The 25,447-nt window shown below is 35.8% G+C and overlaps 1 protein-coding gene across 2 annotated transcripts in view; it reads right to left on the bottom strand.

Moving 5' to 3' along the window:
• The window catches only part of CATSPER3 (cation channel sperm associated 3), a 62,908-nt gene that overhangs the window by 17,394 nt on the left and 20,067 nt on the right, over window positions 1-25,447 (bottom strand). For both annotated transcript variants that reach the window (XM_031953026.1, XM_031953025.1), the window contains exons 4-5: window positions 7,364-7,546; window positions 5,172-5,312 (exon numbers count right to left, since the gene is read on the bottom strand). In XM_031953026.1, the coding sequence (XP_031808886.1) occupies window positions 5,172-5,312; window positions 7,364-7,546 (324 nt within the window). The remainder of the gene's footprint in view (window positions 1-5,171; window positions 5,313-7,363; window positions 7,547-25,447) is intronic.

A 25,447-nucleotide genomic window follows, 5' to 3' on the forward strand; every position in this document is an offset into this window, starting at 1 on the left:
ACGCTTCACTCTTCTTATGCCTGTTCTTTACCAGGTGTATCCCTCACTGATTAGTATATACTGAGTTTTTTAAAAATTGCTAAGTCAGAGGAAGGCAGCTTTGGTCCAATGGAAGAAATTCAGCACTGAAGTTTTTTTTTTTTTTCATAAAAGTCATGTTGTGAAAGAAAACATAGATTCCACCCCACCCCCCCAAAAAAATAAACTCAAGAAAAAGTTTTTTTAAATGCTTCAATCTTCATTCAAACACAATCAGTTCTTTCTTTGGATATGGATAGTCTTTTTCATCATAAATCCTTCAAAATTGTCTTGGATTATTGTATTGCTGAGAATAGTCAAGTCATTCACAACTGATCATCTTACTATATTGCTGTTACTTTGTACACAGTACATTTAATTTTGCATGGGTTCATGGAAATCTTTCCAAGAATTTCTGAGAGCATCCTGCTCATTATTTTTTATGGCATAATAGCATTCCATTTTTATCATGCCACAATTTATTCAGCCATTTTGCAATTGATAGAGTCCCCTCAATTTCCAATTTTTTGCCCTGAGACAAGAGCTGCTACAAATATTTTTGTATATATAAGTGCTATTTTAAAAATCTCTTTTGGGATATATTCCTTGGTATTGGAGTGTATTGTATTGTTGTGGTATTGTTGTGTCAAAGAGTACGCATGATTTTTGTATCCCTCTGGGCATAGTTGCAAATTGCTCTATGGAATGGTTGAATCAGATCACAATTCTACCAACAATGCATTAATCTCTCATTTTTTCCTACATTCCCTCCAACATTTGTCATTTTCCTTTTCTGGCCTATTAGACAATCTAATCAGTATAAGATACTATCTAAGAATGGTTTTAATTTTCATTTCTCCAATCAACAGTGGGTTAAAAGTATTTTTTCCATATGACTATCAAGAGCTTGATTACTTCATCTGAAAACTGTTTATCTTTTGATCATTTATCAACTGGGGAATGGCTTTTTTCTACAATTTTGACTCTGTTCTCTATAATTTTGAGAAATAAGACCCTTATCAGAAAAACTTGCTTCAAAATTCTTTCACCAAAACTATTGCTAACTGTATTCCTTCCTTTTATTCTGTTCTCTCTCCCTTCACCCTGTCCCTCCTCAAAAGAATTTTGCTTCTGACTACTCCTCCCCCAATATGCCTTTCCTCCTATCATCTTCCTCCCTTCTCAAATTCCCTTCCTCTGCTACTTTCCTGCAAGGTAAATTAGATTTCTGTATCCAGTTGAGTATGTATGTTGTTCTCTCTTTGAGCCAATTCTTATGGGAGTAAGGTTCATACACTTCCTCTTCCTTCCCCCTCTTCCCCTTCATTATATAAGCTTTTTCTTGCCTCTTGTATGGCAGATAATTTATACCATTTTACCTTCCCCTTTCCTCTTATCGCAGTACATTCCTCTCTCATCTCTTAATTTTATTTTTAGATATTATCCCATCATATTCAACGCACACCTGTAGGGCACAGGTGGGGCACAGAGGGCCTGTTTATATGTATTCCTTCTAGCTGACTTAATAATGAAAAAGCTTTTATGAGTTACAAATATCATCCTCCCCTGTAGAATGTAAACAGATTAACCTTATTAAATCCTTTCTGATTTCCCTTTCCCAATTACTCCCTAATTAATGCTTCTCCTGAGTCCTATATTTGAAAGTCAAATTTTCAATTCAGCACTAGTCTTTTCATTATGATACTTGAAAGTTCTCTAATTAATTGAATATCCATCTTTCCCCTTTAAGGATTATCTCAGTTTTTCTGGGTAGGTGATTCTTGATTGGAATCCTAGCTCCTTTGCTCTCTGGAATATCATATTCCAAGCCTTCTGATTCTTTAATGTAGAAGCTGTTAGACCTTTTGTTATCCTGAGTGTAGCTCCACCATACTTGAATTGTTTCTTTCTGGATGCTTGCAGTATTTTCTCTTTGACCTGGGAAATCTAGAATTTGGCTACAATATCCTGAGAGTTTTCATCTTGAGTGCTCTTTCAGGAGGAAATTGATAGATTCTTTCAAATTCTCTTTTTCCCTCTGATTTTAAAGTATCAGGATAGTTTTTCTTGATAATTCCTTGAAAGATGATGTTTAGACTCTTATTGATCATGGCTTTTGGATAGTCCAATAATTTTAAAATTATCTCTCTTGGATCTATTTTCCAGCTCAGTTTTTTTTTCCAGTGAAATATCTCACATTCTTTTGGTTTCATTTTATTGTTTCTTGAATCTAATTTTTAAGGAATTATTTTCCTCAGTAATTTTCTGTACCTCCTTTTTCTTTTGGCCAATTTTGCTTTTTAAGATAATGTTCTCCTCATTCACTTTTTATATTTCCTTTTGCATCATTCTCATTTCTCTTCCCAATTTTCCTTCTTATTTGATTTTCAAAATCCCCTTTGAGTTCTTGATGGCTTGAGATCAATTCTTATTTTTCTTGGAAGTTTTGGATGTAGAAGATTTGTCTTTCTTATTATCTTCTAAGTGTGTATTTTGATCTCTTTTTATAGAAGTTGTCATTTTATTCTGTATTTAATAGCTTTTTATTTTTTCCATATATAAACAAAGTGGTTTTCAACATTCACCTTTGCAAAATTTTGTATTCCAAATTTTTCTCCTTTTCTTCTCCCCTCTTCTGACCCCAAAATAGCAAATAATCCAATATAGGTTAAACATGTGCAATTCTTCTAAACATATTTCCATATTTGGAATTCTGAGCAAGAAAAATCAAATCAAAAAGGAAAAAAATGAGAATAAAAAATAAGCAAACAACAAAAACAACAATTAAAAAAATGAAAATACTATACTTTGATCCACATTCAATATCCATAGTTGTCTCTCTTAATGCAGATGGCTCTTTTCATCCCAAGTCTATTAGAGTTGCCATGAATCACCTCATTGCTGAAAAGAGTCAAATCCATCACAGTTGAGCATCACATAATCTTATTGCTGTTGAGTACAATGTTCTCTTGGCTCTACTCACTTAACTTAGTATATAAGTTCATGTAAGTCTTTCCAGGCTTTTTTGAAATCAGCCCGCTCATCATTTCTTATAGAACAATAACATTCCCTTACATTCATTGTATATTTTGATCTTCCTGGTCACTATGTCTTTGTATGATCAGAATCTTTTTTCTGTTGTGTGCTCATTTTTCCAGCTCATTACTTGACTTTAAAAGTCAAGTACTCTTTGTCAAAATAATACTCTGTTTCCAGGGTGGAGGGTGTAATGTCCCAAGCTTCAGGGTTTTATACAATTGTTTTCAGAGATCCTTCTAGAGACCTGTAAGTTTTCAATTCTTCCCTTCCCAATGAGACCTTTGTTAGTTTCTGCTTGGCCAGCTGATTACAGGGGGCAAAAAAAAAACAGGATGCTATTGCCCACTCAGCCAGGTGTAGAAAATTTGGGTTGCGCTGAGGTTTCAGGGTCTGGGATCCCACCAGAGCCTTGTTAGTTCCAACCAATGATTGAAGAGTCACCTCCCTTAGAGGAGACAATCCTTGTCTTATAAATATTAGCAAACTCCCTTAGACCAGAGAGTTTCCTGATGCTGATTGTTTTTAATAATAATAAAGCCCCTACCTCAGAGAAACAAGTCCATATCTCTTGGAAATTTTTAATTATTGAACCTGCTCTCCCACGGCAGTATGATCCAAGGAGAAGTGTATTCACCGCTCTCCTGCCTGTCCTGTGGTCTGTGAGTGACCACAGGCATTCTTTTCTGCCCTAGAATGGTGAGGAGGGTCTGCACTCCATTGTGGCTACAAGTTTTGCTGTGCTATTGCTCCTCCTCATCCTGGGACTGTGAGCCAGAACTGAGTCCAGGATCTGATTTTAGGCAAAGTAACAGAATCCTACATCAGTGCTAGCAAGGAGACCACTGTCATTTCCTTCTGACCAGCTGTTCAACTCCCTTACTGTCTGTAGGGTGAGACCTCTGGAAGCCACCAATACCACCACTGTTGCTGCCCTACTGATTCAGTGGCTTTCAATGCCTATTCCTGGTTTGTTGGGACTCTACTGGCACAGTCTGTGGTAGGCTGTGCTTCCTTCTCATCTTGGTGCAATACACTTTTCCTGCTGAACCTCTTGGTCATCTCTGGTGTTAGTAGAATGGGAGGTATAGAAACAGCCACTTCAGCCACTGATTCAGTCTTCCCAAGGCTTGTTCCTGGTCTTCTGAGGCAGGACTGTGCTATTGCAGCCTGGACTGGACTACACTTCAGTCTCACTCTCACACTACAGACTTTTCCTGCCAACCTTCTAAGGTGTGCTGGGTTGGGAAATTGTTTCACTCCATCTTTTTTCAAGTTTCCACATTCTAAAATTTATTTAAAATTATTATTTAAAGTTATTTGAAGAGATTTGGGGGAAGAGTTCAGGAGAGTCCCTGCCTTTACCATCTTGGCTGCACCTTTAGCACTGTCTTGATTTTAATCTCAGCTTTGCTACCAACTCATTGTGAGACTTTCAGTTATTTGTCACCTTAGAATCTTAGCTTCCCAATTTTTAGAATCAAAATGTTAGACTTTGGTTTCTAAGATCAACCTCCATTTTGTGATAAATGTGCTTACTCTGTATACTAATTCTAGCCAAAATTTTCTCATATTAAGCTGAAAACTCCATTTCTTAAACTTACCATGTAATAGAATGTTTACTCAATTACTTACCCTTTCAGAAATGAAGGAGGTAGGAGTCACCCAAAGCTTTCTTTACTGCCCAGGCCCTCATTACCTTGCATCCCACACTATACCAAGAAGGGGGAGGAGATTTCAGTTGGGAAAGAGATAGTTGTACATTGTCCACAAAATTTGTCATCCCACCATGGGCCAAATAGCAACAACTATAGGTCTGCTATAGACTTCAAGTCTGCAAGGCTATTCCCTATCCTTCCCCAACCTCTTTCAGAGAAAGAAAGAACTAAGTGCCTTAGAAAAAGAGCATCCCCTCAATAAGATAACCTTTTCACATCTTCAAGTATCTCACCAAATCACTCCATATTTCGAGTATCTCTCCCACCCCTAATTTCTTTCTCAGTTTAAGCATCTATGTGAGTGTTCCAGATAGAATCTGTGTTCTCTGCCTACTATCCAAGTTCCCACTCCTCCACTCCCTAGTATTCCCTGAAATAGATGGCAGGATTAGAACTCACCTCTGTGTGAATGATCATGACACCAACAAACATACTGAGGAAAACAAAGGAGCCCAGCAAGATGAAGAAAATGGTAAAAGCTCTGCTCAGAGTAAACTCCCGCTCATCCAGGTCTTGCTGAAGATCTGTCCAGCCATCCACCTGGAAGGAAGGACAGAATCCTATAATCCCAGAGCCAGAGGAGTTTCTAAAAGCTTTTTCAAAAACTCTTGTCCTCTGGTTCCCTGCCTCTGAGTATATATATATATAGATATAGATATAGATATATATATATATATATCTTTTGTTCATAGAAGATATTCCCTGGGGTCATCTAGAACTAAAGATAAAACATTTAGTGGAATGGGAAAAAAAGTTTCTAATAATTATTTGAATCAATTGAATTTTCTGCTCTAATTTTCTCTACAGTATTCAAATCTGTTATTTGCTACATTCTGGGAATTAAGCAGTAATATTTCAGGAGAATTAAATTTTCCCAGAGGGTGGAATTTGGACTCAACTCCTCTGACTCCAAGTTCAATGCTTCACGGTGCCATCTACTGTGCCACTATACTCTTGAGGCAGAATGTAGTAACCTTACTAAAGTGTTTCAATAGTCAAGGAGAAATTTGTTTAAGAACTCTAGCTGACCTCAGGGATCAACTGACATCAAATATCTTTAAGAAGTAAGACCAAGAGTACCAGCCTTTTGAAACTATGATGGAAACATTTATTTTCCTTCCTAAAAAAAGTAATTTAGCATGCAGTTACTTTTTTTCAATTATAGGAAGTTAATTGATTCTTTTTTGAGAACTTTTTTTTTGACAACCTAATATATGGGACCACAGAGCTAGAGCTAGAAGATATTTCAGAAGCTATCTAATCCAGTTCCTTCAATTTGCAGGTGAGTAAAGTGAGATCCAAGGAAGTATATGACTACACTAGGTATACAGGGAGCAAATTTTAGAGGCCAGTTGAACCCAGATCCTCTTAAAATTATTTTCTCCCACTATAAATCAGGAGAGATGGACAGTGAAGGAAAATATCATTTTCATAACACAACTCTGCATTTGAAAGATTTTGTCTTTAATTAGATCCAAGGTGATTATGCTGATAGTGCATATTTATGACAGTTTTGCACATATTTCACATATCGTATAAATGCCTATCCAGCATGAGAGATTAATAAGTCTGTGAAAGCTACCTCAGACATGTTTCAGGTTAACACATTAATTCTGTTCCCCCTATTGGTTTTTGTTTTTGTTTTTGTCTCTACTTCTCACTTCAATATTCTCAAAAGAAAGAAACTGGGTGCTAAGATAATGATGAAAAGAAGCAAGGAGTAAAGGCCTATCACACCTTCCCCAACTACCTAAGTGTGTTAAATTCCCACTTATAGATACTGAACAGAAGTACCTGAGGCTCTCTCTTTCCTTCACTCCTCTTGTTAAATTCTTATTCACCCACTGAAGTCCAATTCAAATGTCATCTCTGAGAAATCTGCTTAATCCCCTCTGGCCATAAGATTTTCCCCTCCCATTGCAGAAAATTTTGTTTTGTACTTCTCTAATGATTTTTTCATGTTGTAATATTATATTCAAATAATATTCAATATAATTTATTTTTTCATGTAATATTAATATTTCATGTGGTAATATATTATGTAATATTACAGACATCTGTATTGATGTCTTATTCTCCAAGAAAGTAGAGAGCTTTTCTTATCTAAACCTTAAATATCAAAATGCCCTGCTCTTTTAAATCTAGCACAGTGTTCTGCAAATAAGAAGGAGCTTAATAAATGTTGACTGCATTCTATCCAATGTATTATTCAGAAAGGGACAATGTGCCACTGGAAAAACATGACACCAAATCACTTATTACCATTAAATAGCAAAGCATGAATTAAAATTAATATGAGTGCTCATATATGAGGCCATATGAGAGACATAATAGATGAGGGGCCAGAAGCATGGAAATAAATAATAAGGAAAGACCCTGAGGCTGGGGTATTGGAGTTTTGGATATTGGTTATCCAAAGGATAATGGGCTTAAATAGGATACTGCTTTGGGTAGAGTGTTGGTAACATGAGGGCACTAGAGAATCAGGTGCAGGCAGAGAAATTCTAAAGGCTGACTTCATCTAGCAAGCAGGGGTCCTCATCCCTGCTTCAGGTCTCAGTGACCTTGAAAAAAACTTCACACACAGTTACCGTAGTCAAGCTGAACAGGGTGAAGAAGGCTGCGGCCAGGTTTCCCCAGTTATTCACATCACCCCCATCACTGGAGCCAAAAAGACAAAAGCCTAAGATGGCAAAGATGAACATCAGCAGGAACAGCAAGGTCATGACGGATGCCACAGTGTAGATTGTCTGTCCCAATGCAGTGATCAGAGTCTATGAAAAAGGAAGAACAGAGGGGTAAGGCAGGGGAGGCTCCTAAATTTAACAAGCCCACTCCAAACTAAAAGTAAGCTCAAACCACCGATTCAGGACCAAGCACTAAGCTAAGGACTAAGTCAACGTTGAGGAATGGATTCAATTCAACTGAATTCTTTCATTAAGTACTGAATATGTTCAATAGCACTTTAATAGGTTATTTGAATAAATAAGTACTGAAATATGAATCACATTTGTACTTCTGCCTATAATAATAAGGTTTAATATGATTTCTTATGGGGGGATAAGGAAGAGAATCTGGAACTTAAAATTTTAAAAACAAAAGTAAAATTTTGTTTAAATGTAATTGGGGGAAAATATCTTAAAATTCTTTTTAAAACATCACCAACAAAATCCAACAGCATGAGATACAAAGAGAAATTCCATTCAAAATAACTGTCAATAGCATAAAATATTTGGCAATCTATCTACCAAAGGGAAGTCAGGAACTATATGAGCAAAATTACAAAAAACTTTCCACACAAATAAAGTCAGATTTAAATAATTGGAAAAATATTAAGTTCTCTTGGATAGGCCGAGCGAATATAATAAAAGATGACAATACTCCCTAAACTATTTATTTAGTACTATACCAATCAGACTTCCAAGAAAATATTTTAATGATCTAGAAAAAATAACAACAAAATTTATATGGAAGAACAAAAGGTCGAGAATCTCAAGGGAATTGATGAAAAAAAAAAAATCAAATGAAGGTGGCCTAGCTGTACCTGATCCAAAACTATATTATAAAGCAGCAGTCACCAAAACCATTTGGTATTGGCTAAGAAACAGATTAGTTGATCAGTGGAATAGGTTAGGTTCACAAGACAAAATAGTCAACTATAGCAATGTAGTGTTTGATAAACCCAAAGATCCTAACTTTTGGGATAAGAATTCATTATTTGACAAAAACTGCTGGGAAAACTGGAAATTAATATGGCAGAAATTAGGCATGGACCCACACTTAACACCTTATACCAAGATAAGATCAAAATGGGTCCATGATTTAGGCACAAAGAATGAGACTATAAATAAATTAGAGGAACATAGGATAGTTTATCTCTCAGACTCGTGGAGGAGGAAGAAATTTGTGACCAAAGATGAACTAGAGATCATTATTGATCACAAAATAGAAAATTTTGATTATATCAAATTAAAAAGCCTTTGTACAAACAAAACTAATGCAAACAAGATTATAAGGGAAGCAACAAAAGTGGGAAAACATTTTCACAGTTACAGGTTCTGATAAAGGCCTCATTTCCAATATATATAGAGAATTGACTCTAATTTATAAGAAATTAAGTCATTCTCCAATTGATAAATGGTCAAAGGATATGAACAGACAATTTTCAGATGATGAAATTAAAACTATTACCACTCATATGAAAGAGTGTTCCAAATCAGTATTAATCAGAGAAATACAAATTAAGACAACTCTGAGATACCACTACACACCTGTCAGATTGGCTAAGATGACAGGAAAAAAAATGATGAATGTTGGAGGGGTTGGGGGAAACTGTGACTCTGATGCATTGTTGGTGGAATTGTGAACGAATCCAACCATTCTGGAGAGCAATCTGGAATTATGCCCAAAAAGTTATCAAACTGTGCATACCCTTTGATCTAGCAGTGCTACTACTGGGTTTATACTCCAAAGAGATACTAAAGAAAGGAAAAGGACCTGTATGTGCCAAAATGTTTGTGGCAGCCCTCTTTGTAGTGACTAGAAACTGGAAAATGAATGGATGCCCATCAGTTGGAAAATGGTTGGGTAGATTGTGGTATATGAATGTTATGGAATATTATTGTTCTGTAAGAAATGACCAGCAGGATGAATACAGAGAGAATTGGCAAGACTTACATGAACTGATGCTGAGTGAAATGAGCAGAACCAGGAGATCATTATATACTTCAACAACAGTACTGTATGAGGATGTATTCTGATGGAAGTGGATTTCTTCAACAAAGAGAAGATCTAACTCAGTTTCAATTGATCAATGATGGACAGAAGCAGCTACACCCAAAAAAAGAACACTAGGAAATCAATGTAAACTGCTTGAACTTTTGTTTTTCTTCCCAGATTATTTTTACCTTCTGAATCCAATTCTTCCTATGCAACAAGAGAACTGCTTGGTTCTGCACACATATATTGTATCTAGGATATACTGTAACCTATTTAACATGTATAGGACTGCTTGCCATCTGGGGGAGGGGGTGGAGGGAAGGAAGGGAAAAGTCGGAACAGAAGTGAGTGCAAGGGATAATGTTGTAAAAAATTACCTATGCATGGGTTCTGTCAATAAAAAGTTATCATTTTTTTTTAAATTCCAAAAAAAATTCTTTTAAAAATTAAAAAAAAGGATACAAAATCTTATTAATCAAAGAAAATAAAAGTTAATCTTACAAAGTAAAACCAAAAATTTATTTCTGCCAGTCATCTACCAATGGTCCTTAGATTCCTCAAATATTTGTAATGTGGTGCACTGATTTTGGAATCAGAGATTCAAATCTTAGCTTGGGTCTATCCAAATTTGAGCAAATCACTTAAGCTCCATGAATCTCAGTTTCCTGGATTGAATCGTTGTCCTCAGATTTCCAGCACTGTACTAATGAACCCAAATCCTAAAAAATCTGCTCCCTAGGATTAGCTTTCCCAAAATACAAGAGATGTCAACCCTGAAGAACCCTTAAGTATCTGAGGCCACATTTGAACCCAGGTCCTCCTGACTCCAGGATCAGTGCTCTATCCACCGTGCCATCTAGCTGCTCCCGTTTAGATTTTTATACAACAAAAAATACTGTTATAGATAATTTTTTATACATAGAGGTCCTTTTCCTCTGTCATTGACCTCTTTGCCTAGTACTGATGCATCTGAGATAAAGGATATGAGCATTTTCGAAAACTATTTTGTGGAAGAGTTCCAAATTGCTTTCCTAAAGCAATTTCAACCAATAATTATGCCTTATTGTGCCTGTCCTAGCACATCTCCCCCAATAATTCCTATTTTCTTCCTTTGTCATCTGCCAATCTGATTGTTTAAGATAGAACCTTGTAGTTGTGCAATTTTTATTTATTTTGTTAATAGCAACTTTGAACATTCTTGTATAGTTGTCAATAGCTTGTTTTTCAGAAATATTTGAAATTTTTAAATAATTTGAGAATATTTTTAAAATATCCTTTTGAAAATTATCTAATACATATCTTGTGTATTATTGTGTACATTTCTACATTGGGAAATAGCTGCTATTTCTACGTATTTATTTCAGTTTCTTTTCTATTAATTCTTCCTTCTAACTTGAACTGTGTTGAAGCCACTGCTACAACATCTGACACTGCAAACAATACATCAGAAATAGCTGCAATGGAATATTAAGGCAAATGGAAGGAAATGACTCCAGATTTCTTTAGGTTACAAATGTCATCTGGGTGAAGCCAGGTCAATTGTAAACTGATACTCACACCTACCATTAAGTACAATCATGCTATCTGATAGGGCCAAAAAAAACATTAAAAAATATTTTAAAGGATAACAAAGAAACCATAGACAACTAAGTATTATAAGAAATAAACTTATATGTTCCAAATGCCTTAACATCCAAATTCAAAAAGGGATTATTATTTGAGTTTCAAAAAGATATAGACAGTAACAAATCATGACAGGAGGATTCAATATTTCCTTCTTTGTTTTGGACCTACAGAATTTTCTAAATTTTATAACAAAAGAATTTATATATTTTTCTGCACTACACAGAATGTTTGCAAAAACTGACTATGTACTGGGCACAGAGATATTTCAAACAAATGTAAAAAAGCAGAAATAGTTTCTCTCCTTTACAGACAATAAAAACAGAAATATGCTCACTGTCCCCATTATTATTTGATATAGTTTTAGAAATACTAGCAATAGCAATAAGATAATAAAAATGAAAAGAATAAAAATAGGCAAAGAAGATATGATTTACTTGGAAAACTCCCAACAATCAGAAAAGCTGCTAATTGAGACAATTTAGCAAAACTACAGGCTACAAAACAAATCTTCAAAAATCAATAGAATTTCTAAATAATAACAAAACACAAGAAGCAATAGTAGAAAAGAAAATCTCATTCCAAATAACTACAAAGGACACAAAATATCAGAGCATCAGAGCATACCAAAGCCCACAAAAGACCTGTATAGATTCATCTACTAATTGCTCCTTAAAGAAATAAAGAACAATTAAATAGCTGGAGTAATGATCACACAATATGACTGACATTGTGTAACAATGATTACTTGGTTCTGCTCACTTCCCTTTTCTGATCAGTTCATGTAATCCTTTCCAGGTTTTTCTGAAAGTATCCTGTTTATTTCTTATGCACAACAGTATTCCATCACAATCATATATCATAACTCATTCAGCTATTCTCCAATTGATGGGCACCCTTAAAGGAGAAATTTTTAAGAATAGGAGCAAAGAAAGAACTCTGGGAGATGACTAAGAACCATTACATTGAATTTCCAATCCCTATATTTTTGCCCACCTGCATTTTTTGATTCCTTCACAGGCTATTACAATATTTCAGAGTCCGATTCTTTTTGTACAGCAAAATAACGGTTTGGACATGTATACTTATTTTGTATTTAATTTATACTTTAATATATTTAACATGTATTGGTCATCCTGCCATCTAGGGGAGGGGGTGGGTGGAAGGAGGGGAAAAACTGGAACAAAAGGTTGGCAATTGTCAGTGCTGTAAAATTACCCATGCATATAACTTGTAAATAAAAAGCTATTAAAAATAAAAAAAAAGAATAGGAGCAAAGTCAGGAGGAAATAGTTGTCAGCAAAACAAATATCAGTTCAAAGGTTAATTAATTATATAAAGAGAAGTTTAAGAAGAGGGAAAGAAAATGTAAAAATCTGAAATCAAAATCTAGGCTTTATAAAGAAAGGAGTAACAAAAGAGTAAAACAGATCACCTCAATTGTAGACTACTAATGTTGATCAGATTCCTTCTCTTTTTCTATCTTTTTTTTTAAAAGAAAGTGTAGGAAATAAAAAAGAAAAATAGAGAATACAATGGAGGAAATCCATAATTAATAATGCATAAAATGAATATGAAAGGGATGAACTCACCCACAATACAGAAGAAAGTAACTTTAGAAAGAATAATCCTGTAGGGTAATCTGGGGGGAAACAATATATATTGTTTCCAAGAAACAGAAGGCATAGAAATTCATAGAGTTTAAATGAGGAATTGCAGCAGAGTTTATTATGCCTCAGGCAAAGTCAGAAAAGGAAGGTTAATAAACATGATTATCAAAAAAAAGACAATAGTAAAAAAAAAAAAAAGGTATGGTTTAAAAAAATAAGTAAGGAAACTACACTGGGCTTCACAGATAACTTAATAATAGCAATACTAAATATATGTACCAAATGGCATAGCATCTATTATGTAAAATAATAGGTAATTTAATTATACAGAGAAACAGACAGGAAAAACTATTGTTGTGCTACTGAGAGCTATTGGAATACACGGGAGCCACCTGACAGTGGCTGCTGGAGAGCCAACCCAGACCTGCAGAATGGATCTCCTCTTGTGAGAGGATGATACAAGGAGACTGAGAGGCAGTTGCTGTTCTCTGATCTCTCTGACTGAGAGGCATTGTCTCTCCTCTTTCCTCTGCCTCCAATTTATCTCATTCCCACTCTGCAATATTTGTGTCAGCAAAGGTTGCCTTGCAGTTCCTTCAGATGTTATGAGTCACAGCTGTGGAGGCTCTTGGAGAATTGACCTGTCCTTTAACAAACTATAATATTTCACTAATTTTGTTGAGGTCTAGTGGCAGGTTTGGGGTACAGGAAGTCAAACAAAGTTCCCCTGCAACCCCCTTGGATTCAGGGCAAGGATACAGTGGTAAATGAGGTCTAGTAGCAGTATAAGTTCCCAATAAAGGAATTTATTGGCCCGGAGAGCTAGATTGGTAAAAGAGGTTTATTATTGAGTTTGGAAGTAGGAGATAGGTGAAGGTAGAGATAAGGAGGGCACTGGACAGAGGGTCCAGTGGACAGAGGGTCCTCACGTGGCTAGCATGTTTGGAATCTCTGCAAAGAGGGGTTCCCAGCGTGGCCCTTTTATAATGGAGACTTAGCTTGAGGGGCTTTTGGGTGTAGCCCCAAAGTTGGATCAGATCGGGATGGGGCTGGGACAGGTCCGGATCTTCTATTGGAATTCAAAGGGACCAGGATTTGTGAGTCAAAGGGCAATTACATTCACTAAAGGGGTTTGGGAATCAAAGATAGGAATCTTTCCCACATCAATTTCACTAAATTCACTAATTATTTAAATAATACCTTCCATTCCCAGACAAATCTAACAAATCTGACCAAGAAAGAAGATATGGAAATGAAAAATTTAGAAATGCTAGATCTCCCGAAATCACTTAATGAAAATAATATACATATATATAAAATATTTCTTTTGTATATTCATATATACATATCTATATCCATATATGTGTGTGTAATATGTGTGTGTTAAGTGATACAGTGAATAGAATGTGGGATCTGAAGACCTGAGTTTAAATTCAACCCCAGATAGTTACTAGCTTTGTGATCCCCATCAAATCCTGTTTACCTTAGTTTCCTCATTTATTTATTTGTTTGTTTATTTTGATTTCCTCATTTATAAAATGAGCTGGAAGAAATGGTAAATCACTCTAGCATTTTTTTTCCAAGAAGACTCCAGCTGGGGTCATAAAGGGACTGAAACATCTGGACAACAAAATACACATATACATACCTATGTGGGGAGGACATCTTTACAAAAATTGTGTGCTAGGGCACAAAAATATCATGAGCAAATGCAAAAATGGAGCAGAAATATTAAACATATCCTTTACTAATCACAAGAAAATATAAATAATTACCAATAAAGGGCCTCTGAAGAAGAGATTTAAACTTAATTGGAAACTAATTTATTGCTAAAGAATTACTGGATCTTTTGATCATGATTATGACCAATCATAAAAGCAACAAATAATTTCAATGAAAATTAAATAATAAGACAAAACTATCAAAACTTTTGGGGAAAAGAAAGAAAAAACTTTTAAGCACATCTTGTTCTGGAAGAAACATTCTCTTAGAGCAACGGTTCTTAATGTGAGATTCACCAGATGGTCCATGGATAGATTCCAGGGGAGTCTGCGAACTTAAATGGGGAAAAAAAAATACATCTTTTTTTTTCACTAACCTCTTACTGAAATTTAGCATTTCTTCCATTGTAATATAAAATAAAAATATTATTTTTAATTAACACAAATTATTCTGGGCAGAAGCTCATAGATTTTCCAGATTGCCAAAAAAAAAAAAAAAAAAATCCATGATACAAAAAAATTGATAAAAATCCGTCTTTTAAAGCACCTAGATTTTTAAAGTTTGTTTTTCATACTAAAATGCAGATGAACAAGAGACAGTATGGCAGTCAGCTAACAGGACTTCTCTGTACAGAATACAACAAGGAAATTATTTCCTTAAGGTGGAGATTTACTGCACTTAGGTGGAAGGCAGGGTGTTGTAAAGGAGTAAAGGAGTTTTTAATTAATAAAGGGAAGGAAGCCAAGAATGCACTCCATGCTGAGGTTTTCGGCACTAAAAACTGCTTCCCTGTTAAGGACTAATTTAAGCTTCAATTAATATAATTATAATAAATGCTTAGTCCCCACCACCTCCCACACCTCTAACCTCCCTGGCTGGGTTGAACAACAGTAAATGATATAGAATGTTTTTAACCAAAAGTGGTGTTAGTACCCTTGGATAACTAGTACATCACAGTCTGGAGCTGATGGCTGGCTTCTGAATGGTTTCAAAGCAAGCAGACTATAAGAGAAATTAACATCATTCCCTGATCTGAATCCTAAAGTGTCCCTCTTTAGAAGCCAACATTCAGACCTTAATGCTTGAGGCCCAAGCAAGTTCCCTATATGTGGGAGAAATAAATGAGAGACCAAGCAGTTGAAAGAAAGTCAGATATCAAACTTTGAGGGTCAGGGAGAGATGTACTAAAACCCAGATCAAAGAAGTCCCTTGTCCCTTATTTCTGCTCCCTACTTTGAAAGAACATGAGAAGACAGGCAAATGAATGAATGTTTTTTTCCTTTATGAAGGAAAAATTGTATAAAATATTGCCTTTTAGTCTAGGCTAAAGACTAGAAGAGAGAAGATAATCTCTTTTTAAAATTTGATTAAAAACAGAGTCTGATTGATCTAGGTTTCAAATATTTATCTCTAAGGTATAAAAATAGAGACATAGTATGTATCTTTTTATCAAGAAGGTGGGATCCCTCACTGTTAATGCTGCACATATCTAAATTCTAAGAAAGGAGTGTTAATTTTTAAAAGTCAGGAGCCCTGATTTAAAGTCCAATTTCACCACTGAGTTGAAAAATCTCAACACATTAATGCTAGAAAGGATCTTTTAATGTTATCTAGGCCAATCCCTTCATTTTACTAATGGCAAAACTAAGATCCAGAGAAGGAAAACAATTTGCCTAAAACTCAACATAGAGCTTGTGGATAAGTGGGAACCAGAACCTAGACTTTAACTTTAAGGTCAGACAACATCTCTTTGGGCCTGTTTATCCATCTATAAAATGATGGAGTTAAATTGAATATTCGCTAAGGTACCTTGTATTCGTGAACCCTTCAATCTCCTGAACATAGTTAAGTCACCTACAATAGATGCTGGCTATGTTTCCTGCCCAAATGATTTAAAGCTATTACAGCTAACACAATTGCCTAGCAATGGCTAATGGAAGACAGGCCACCCATACCTATCCCAGCAAAACTTTGAACTTTGAAACAAATCAAATAATCAATATTAAATCCAAATGAGAAATTATGGTGACTTCTTCCATTCCGGAACTGGACAAGAGGTCAAGCAGAGGGCAATAGAAAAGGAGGACAGACTTACAAAGTGAATGTCAGGAAAATGAGAGACAGGACACATGTAGCTTTCAAGACCTTGCCAGGAGGCAAAGAGAGCAAGATGTTCCCCTGAGAAAGCCCAAATGTGGTCAAAAGTTCTCACGATTAGGACCATGGAAGCAATAGAAAGCAGCAATAGACAGTAATTTGTACCATGCTGCAGTGTTCAGGATAGCCTTCCTTAAAAAAAGATTAATAGTATTTATCTAAAACCAAAACCAAGTATGATCTGTAATAAGAATAAGCAAAAAGCTTTTCCAGTAAAATGAAAGGTTAAGTAAAATAGATGTTAGATAGGTTAGCTATAATAAGAATAAGAAATTGAAAGAATAAGAAGACAATGAGAAAACAAAACTATCACTTTTTACAGATGATATGATAATCTACTTAGAGAATCTGAGAGAATTTAAAAAACCTAATGGAAACAATGAACTTCAGCAAAGTTGCAAGATAAAAATAAACCCACACAAATCATCAAAATTCCTGTATATTACCAACAAAATTCAACAGGAAGAGTTGGGAAGGTCTTCCAGACAGTATAAAATACCTCAAAATTTGCCTGCCAAGAATAGGAACTATATGAACACAATTACAATATATTTCAGATAAATACAGATCTAAATAATTGTAGAAGAAATATTAATCGCTCATGGGTAGATCAAGTTAACACAACAAAAATGATAATGCTACTAAATTAACTTTTTTATTCAGTACCATATCAAATCATTTAAAAAATGTTTTAGAAAACTAGAAAAAAATTTTCATGAATTCCTTTCATAGTCTTGATCTTAAAAGATCAAGACTATGAAAGGAATTCATGAGAAAAAAAATGAGAACAACTAATACTAATAGGTATTAAACTATACTGTAAAGTTTTAATCATCAAAACATTTTGTTAATGGATAAGAAATAGCGTATAGTAGGTAGAATGCCAAGACTAGTAGAATAAAGAAGATTGATCTTCCTGAATTCAAATCCATCTTACACATTTTCTAAGTGTGTGACCCCAGGCAAATCATTTAATCCTGCTTGCCTCAGTGTTTGGCATCTGTAAAATGAGCTGCGAAGGAAACGGCAAATAATTCTAGTATCTTTGCCAAGAAAACCACAAATAGGATTCTGAAGAGTCAGACAGCAGTAAGAAATAAAGGTTGATCAGTGAAATTGATGTAGATATACAATATACAAAGGCTAATGAATATAGTTATTTAGCATTTGATATACCAAGATCTCACTATTTAAAAAAAAAATTGTTGGGAAAAACTGGAATATATAGCAGAAATTAGGCATAGTCCAATTATTTTATACAATATATTAAAATAAGTTCAAAATGGATACATGAATCAGACATAAAGGGTAATATTGTTATCCTTTATTCTCAAAGAGGATCAAAATAACATTGGAGTTGAAGTACAGCGTGTGCGACTGTGCCTGATCAAAGCGATATTAGGTCAGGCACAAATAGTCCATATGAACATTAGGAGTGGAGACGTCTCTAAATTTCCACATCTCACATTTCTTTTTGAACTACTACAATTTTGCTTCACTCATAAAGCATAGCACCCTCTTTGATATGGGCACACCATGCTTTTGCCAATTTCTCCCATGTCATGCAATTGATTCCAAAGTTCTTCAGAGAGAACTTAAGAATGTTCTTGTATCATTTCTTCTGACTTCCATGTGAGCACTTGCTTTGTGTGGGTTCTCCATAAAATAGTTTTTTAGGGAAATGTACATTTGACATTTGAACAATGTACTCAGCCTATTAGAGTTGTGCTCTCTGCAGTGGAGTTTCAAATGGCAATTCAACTGGAGGAAGGCCCTCAGTTTTTGGTACCTAATCTTGCCAAATGATCTTCAGAATCTTCTAATGACAATTCAAATGGAAATGACTTCATTTCCGTGGCTCTGATATATTGTCCAGGTGTTATAAACATACAATAAAGTCAGCACAACAGTTCTGTAAACCAAACTACTGAGCTAGCCATCTATGGTGATGTGTGCTTCAACCTTATCATCTATGTATACATCCCTAAAAACTATACTGCTAAGATAAATGAATTTATCCATTATAATAAAAAATTCTCCATTTGCTGTAGCTGATGGTTTTATGTACGGATGATGTGGTTTTATCTGATGTAGAACCTTTGTTTTCTTGGTGTTATTTATTAGGCCAAAATTAGTGCAAGCAGCAGAAAATCGAAGTACACTTTGTTACATCTCAACTTCAGAGGCTGCTTTCAATGCATAATCATGTGCAAACAAAAAAATTATGCACCAACTCTCCCTCCACTTTGCCTTGAGTTGTAGACTTTTGAAATTACCATCAGTGTGGTAACTGACCTTGATATTATTTTTCTCCTCATTGAAGGCATCTAACAACTGTTTAAAAAAGCAAACATCATGCTAAAAAGCATAGGGGCAAGTACACAACCTTTCTTAATTCCATTGGTGACTGGGAAAGCATGAGAGCATCATCCATTATCCAGAACCGAAGCAAGCATGCCATCATAAAATTGACATGTAATATCAACTTTGACATAATTTTCCACAAACCCTCATAAACAATGGTATCAAAGGCACCATTTGACAAAGGTCAAATCAATAAACATTGTATAGAGACCTCTGTTCTGCTCCTAGAATTTCACCCAGAATTGTCAGGAAATCAACATCATATTAATCATTCCTTAGCTTTTTTAACTTTTTTTTATTAGTTCTCCAAGTGAAGGACCTGCCTATTAAAGAGGACTCTAGCAAGAATCTTATTAGCAATAGCTAAGACACACACACACATCCATGCTTGTTACAGAGCAATCTATTTCCTTTACTTTATAGATATGGACAATGGAAGCATCCTTGAGCTCCTGAGGAGCTACTCTCCTTCTTTTACCACATAAACTTACCATATAACTTATTCATACAATCTCAAAAATTTCAGTTAGTTTTTGTATGAGCAGTAGACCCCCTTCCTGGTAAAGTTCAGCTAGAATAGAAATAAGCATCAGGCACTTTGCTACATAAGAGCTTAATATCATTCAAAAGCTATTCTTCAGTTGGAAATTTGGTTAGAGAAGGACTGACATCAAACTGAGGTATACAGTCAATGGCTTCAGCATTGATAGATGATAATCCGTTAAGACTATGCAGATGTTTGACCCATCTCTCCAGGATTGTGTCCTTATCACTGTAACTCCATCAACACTGAGTAATGGAAATGCATCAAGGTATTTTTACTTTCAGTGTAAAATTGAATTTCATCTCCCTTGTTTTTGAATCAAGAATCCTGCATTTCTTGAAGTTTTGCTTGCACTTTACTTTTTAAAAAGTATTTTAGCTTTTCCCCAGTTACATGCTAAACCAATTTTTAAGGAGTTATTTTCTTTAGTGAATTTTTGCATATCTTTTCCCACACTCTTGGCTTTTTTTCCCCATAATTCTCTTGTATTACTGCCGTTTCTTTTCCCAATTTTTTTTTCACTTCTCATATTTGCTTTTTAAAAATTCTTTTTAAGCTCTTCTAGATGGATTTTGGGAAGGGCCTGAGACGAAATTACATTTTTCTTTGAAGCTTCACATGTAGCCATTTTGATATTGTTGCCTTCTAAGTTTGTGCTTTGGTCCTCCCTATAGCCATAGTAACTTTCCATTGTCAATTCTTTTGTGTTTTCCTCATTTTTCTGCCTGTTTTATTAGTATTTTTACATGAGGGTTGGACTCTGCTCTTGCACAGATTTAAGCTTATTGTGCTGGGAAATCAGGATCTTACTGCTGGCTTTCACTAGACCGCACAGCCTGGAGATGGCTTGTACTGAGAGGTGGAGACTCCTTATTGGCTTTCCCTGAATGTAGGCAGGCTTTTTCTGTTGGTCTGTTCCAGGAGTAGGGTTTTGTTGCTAGGTTGCTATGGAAACAGGTCCTTTCTGCTGGCTAACCTTGGGATAGCGATCTTGCTATGGTCTCACTGCTAGTTTGGCCCCAAAGGTGGGGTCTCTCTACTAGTCAGCAATGGAGGGCCAGACTCCACTAGTGGCCTGTGATGAAGTGGAGCCTTCTAAGGTGGGGACTCTCTTGTGCTGCACAGACTGGCTTGCCTCAGGGCAGCTGGTTGCAAGAGGGCAGGGCCTTGCTAGTGGATGTCCCGGAACTCACATCCTCCCTGCGTACTCCTTGATGAGTGGACTGCTGCTGCTACTCCAGACTATGCTGTCCTGCAACCCCAGTGAGAAAGGCCTTTCCTCCTGAGTTGTTAAGTTACTCCCCTGTTTCGGAAAAGTCTTGTTTTAAAGTTATTTGGAGGGGAATTTTGAAGGGATCCAGGGAGTTCCTTCCTTTGCCATCTTGGCACCAGAAATCATGTACTTTACTTTTGATGGAGTTAAATGCTGCTTTCTTGGAGAGAGATGAACTATCCTGCTGGCAAATCCTATAGAGTTTTCATTTTTAATTTAGCAGCTTTCCCCATCATTTTCATTAAACCAATCCTGATGTTTGCAAGTATTCTGGCCCAGTTAAGTAAATGCAGTGCTGTTCACCAAATCTCTGAAAGCTGCCCGCTCCTTTTCTGTTTCACTATTGCCAACTGTATGCTGGCTCAACTTTCCCCCTAAGTTAGCAATGAACCATTCTGGTCTAGAACAGTGCTCTAATTTGTTGACATTAAGTCTTCTGGTGGTCATTTTGCCTTGGGGCCACTGATTTTGTTGAATGTGAATATTTAGCTTGGAGAAAATAAATCTATGATCAGTCCAACACTCTATGGCACATATCATCTTCCACACTCTCACATTCTGTCAGTCTACTCTCCTTAAAATGACAATTTATTAAATACCAATGTTTGCTGCAAGGATACATTCATGAAGTTTTATTCCATTTAGGCAAATGACAGTGTTGTGATGAGGAAGTCATGAGATTCACAAGTCTTCAGTAATAAGTGACTATTACTGTTTCTGTTTCTAATTTCATTCCTTCCAAGGACTCTCTGTCATGTCCAGTGGTCTGTGCCTACTCTTGCATTAAAGACTCCCAGAATTATAAGCTTGTTTTCTTTGAGTACATTGATGATGAGAGTCTCCGAATCTTCACAAAATTTTTCTTTGACCACATGATAAAAGCATATGCACTGATGGTGGCATATAACTTCCCTGTAATTGTCACAAATAGTGACATGTCATGTCACCCCATTTGCCAGGCATATAAGCTTGTTGATTAGATTATATTTGATGGCAAAACTCACATCAGCTTCATGATCCTCCCCTTCACTGCAGTCACTCCAGAAAAATAGATATCCATTTTCAACTTCAGTAAGCTGGTCTTCAATTGCCAGTCTTATTTCACTGAGGGCTGCTAGTTGATACCTGCTAAGTTCTTTTGCAACAAGAGCTGTTTGTCTTTCAGGACTAACAGATTTTATGTGGGCCTTAAGTGTGCATAAATACCATGTACTGTGATGAGTAAAATTATCTTTGCAAAAGTTTTTGCATTGCTTTCATGCTTTGACCTACAGGATGGGAACCCGCCTGCCACAATAAGCAGGCCAGGTTGAGTGAATTTGAGGGGCACCATTTCTAGTTCCTTCTTCACACCAGAAGGGAAACACTGAGTTCTTTAAAATAGGTTGCTCAGGCACCTAAAAGACTGTCAAATCCTACTGCTGCTTTCAATAAGAAGATGCTACATAAGAGCTTAATATCATTCAAAACCTGTTCTTCAGTTATGGCCTGGACTCCCTATGTGCAAGGTTGTGTCCATAGCTCCCAATAAGTTGTCACTTATCTATCATCACAGGACTTTGAGAAATGGTAAAAAATGGTAAAAATGATTATATGTTTTGATTCATGCATAAATTAGATTTAAGTGAGGCAGAATTGTGTAAAGTCCTCAGTCCTTTTCTCTTTTCCAAATTCATTAGAATCCAATGACAGGACAAAGTCATGACAACTGGGATTGGCTTGGATGCAATGATGACTGGCATTTTTGATGTCTAACAAAGCTCTAAGCATGTCATAGCACTTGCTTCATGGCTTCAGTGCCTTCATGGATATAAGAACAAATTGTTCTTATTTGCCAATTCTACCAGGAGAAATCTTCACATGTTTGGGGTAGACATTTGAGAGATTTGAGATTCCTTGGTAACCCTCAACCCAGTTTAGCACATCTGCTGAAATGGTTTACTGGAGCATGGCTGCTTCACATGCTACAACTTCTTGGAAGCACAGGTGAGATTTGGGTGAACTGAGTGGACATAAAAGATGGAAAGCAGCCATGAAAAGGGTTTGACAGTGCTCTCACCAGAAGTGCTAGTCTTATCCGTAAATAGATCCTACTCCTCAATCATAAGGGGTGATATAAATAAATTAGTGGAACATGGAAAAAATTACCTGTCAGATCTATGAATCAGGAAAGACTTCATGACCAGACAAAAGATAAAGAGTTTCATTAGAGATAAAATTGATAATTTTGATTACATTGAATTAAAAAAGTTTTTACACAAACAAAACCAATGAAGCTAAAATTAGAAGAAACTGGGAAAATCTTTGTAGAATATATTTTTGATAAAGTTCTCATTTCTAAAATATACAGAGAATTGATTAAATTTACAAGGGCCTTTCTCAATTGAAAAATGGTCAAAGGATATGAAACAGTTTTCAGAAAAAGAATTCTAGCTATCAGTAGCCATATTTTTAAAATGCTTTACATCAGTTTTTGTTATCAGTTGTTTTGTCATTCCTAACTCTTTTGACTCTGTGGGACCATTACTATCCAAGGGATTTTCTTGGCAAAGATACTAGAGTGGTTTGCCATTTTCTTCTGAAGTGGAATAAGGCAAATGTTAAACAACTTGCAAAGTTAAGCAACTTGCCCAGTATCACATAGTTATTATCTGAGACTGGATTTGAACTCAGATCTTCCTGACTCTAGATCCTGTGTCCTCTCTACTGAGCCATCTAGCTGCCCCTAGAAATAATTAAAGAAATGCAAAATTAAAAACAACTCATTCTTATCAGATTGGCTAAGATGATAAGAAAAAGAAAATGGTATATATTGGAGGAGATATTGGGAAATTGGTACACTAATGCATTGAACATTCTGGAAGGCAATTTGGAACTTTGTCCAAAAATCTATTAAACTGTACATATTTCTGAACCAGCAATATCCTGCTATTATACCTCAAAGAGATCAAAGAAAAACAAAAAGGGTCCTTCTGTACAAAAATATTTTATAGTAGCTCTTTTTGTTGTGGCAAATAATTGGAACTTAAGGGAATACCCATCAACTGGGGAATGACTGAAAAAGTTATAGTATATGAATAAGATGGAACATTCTTGTGCTATAAGAAATGATGAAGGGGACATTTAAGAAAAACCCAGGAAGACTTGTATAAAGTGAGACAAATTTAAGTGAGACAAACGAATGGAGGATTCTGGGAAGAGGGCAGAATAGGTCAGTAAATTTGAAAAAAGTTCTCCAGATTTCTCCCACAAACAGAACATATTTGTGCCTCAGGGCAAACATAGATCAGTGAAAAACAAAGAAGACTTGAAGCAGAACAAGGATCCTCTTGGTACAATCCAAGAAGATCCAAAGAAAGATCCCAAGCCAGGAATTAACCCATGTATGCGGCAATCACCTCCCAGTTAGCTCCACAAAAACACCAAATGAGGACCCCTGGGACTAGCTGGGTTTGGCTGGAGCCTCAGCAGGAACCACAGAAACCTTCACCTCCTGGACAGTGTGAGGAGACAGGGATCAACTTTAGTCCTGGAAATTAGAGTGAACCTTGACTAATTAGGAATGCTGGGCCCAGCTGTGCTGCAGATGCAGCCCTGAGTGAGAAGGAACAGCATACCTGGTGAGTGCAGAGGCAGTGGGGCAGGAGCACTGCTGGGTGTCGGCACTTGCAGGAGGGGAGAGCTCTTGGTTTGGAGTTTCAGATGAGACGGGAGAGCTAAAGTGAAACTTGAGGCATCATCCCCCAACCCCACAATTAGAAGTGCTTACTAATGTATTTCCCATTTTTTAAAAATGAACTGGCAAAGAAGAAAGAACCCAGTCATAGAAACAGGCAAAACTGGGGTTTGTTTTCAGAGGAAGACATTGATATAAAAAAAGCTTCTTCTGCCCCAAAGAGTAATGTTAAATACCTCCCTGCCCAGAAAGCAAAAGAGAATTTAAAAATCAAATAAGAAACATTGAGGAAAAAATAAAATAAAAACCATCCAAGAAAGACAAGATTATAAAAAAAAAAAGTTAACCAACTAGAAAAAAATTTTGTCTCAAAGACAAAAATAACTCTTTGAAAATTAGAATTGGGCAAGAAGTCAGTGAATCTATAAGAGATCAAGAAATAACACAATTCAATATAAAGAATGAAAAATCAGAATAAAATGTGAAGCATCTTATAAGAAAAACAGAAGATTCAGCGAATAGATCAAGAAGAAAAAAATATAAGAATAATTGAACTACCTGAAAGCTGTGACCAAAAAAAGAAACTTGACCCAATAATGCAAGAAATAATTTCCAGGAAAACTGTCCGGGGGTGATAGAACATGAGGGAAAAGTAGAAATAGAAAAAAAATCCAGAGATTGCCATCTCAAAAAGTTTTCCACAAAGGAAAAACACATAGGAATATGATTGCTAAATTTCATAACCCCAGATCAAAAAGATAATTCTGCAAGAAACAAGAAAAAAAAACAATTCAAATACACTGGAGTACAATTAGAAATGTACAGAACTTTATCAGCAGCCACAATAAAGGACCACAGGTCTGGAATCATATACAGTGGTAATCAAAAGAACTAGGCCTGCAGCCAAAACTATCATATCCAGAAAAATTACCTATAATATTGAATAAGAAAAAATGGAAATCTAATGAATTTGCAGATTTTCAGGAC

Source organism: Sarcophilus harrisii, chromosome 2, assembly GCF_902635505.1.
Source record: "Sarcophilus harrisii chromosome 2, mSarHar1.11, whole genome shotgun sequence".
In the NCBI taxonomy this organism is placed as follows: Eukaryota; Metazoa; Chordata; class Mammalia; order Dasyuromorphia; family Dasyuridae; genus Sarcophilus; species Sarcophilus harrisii.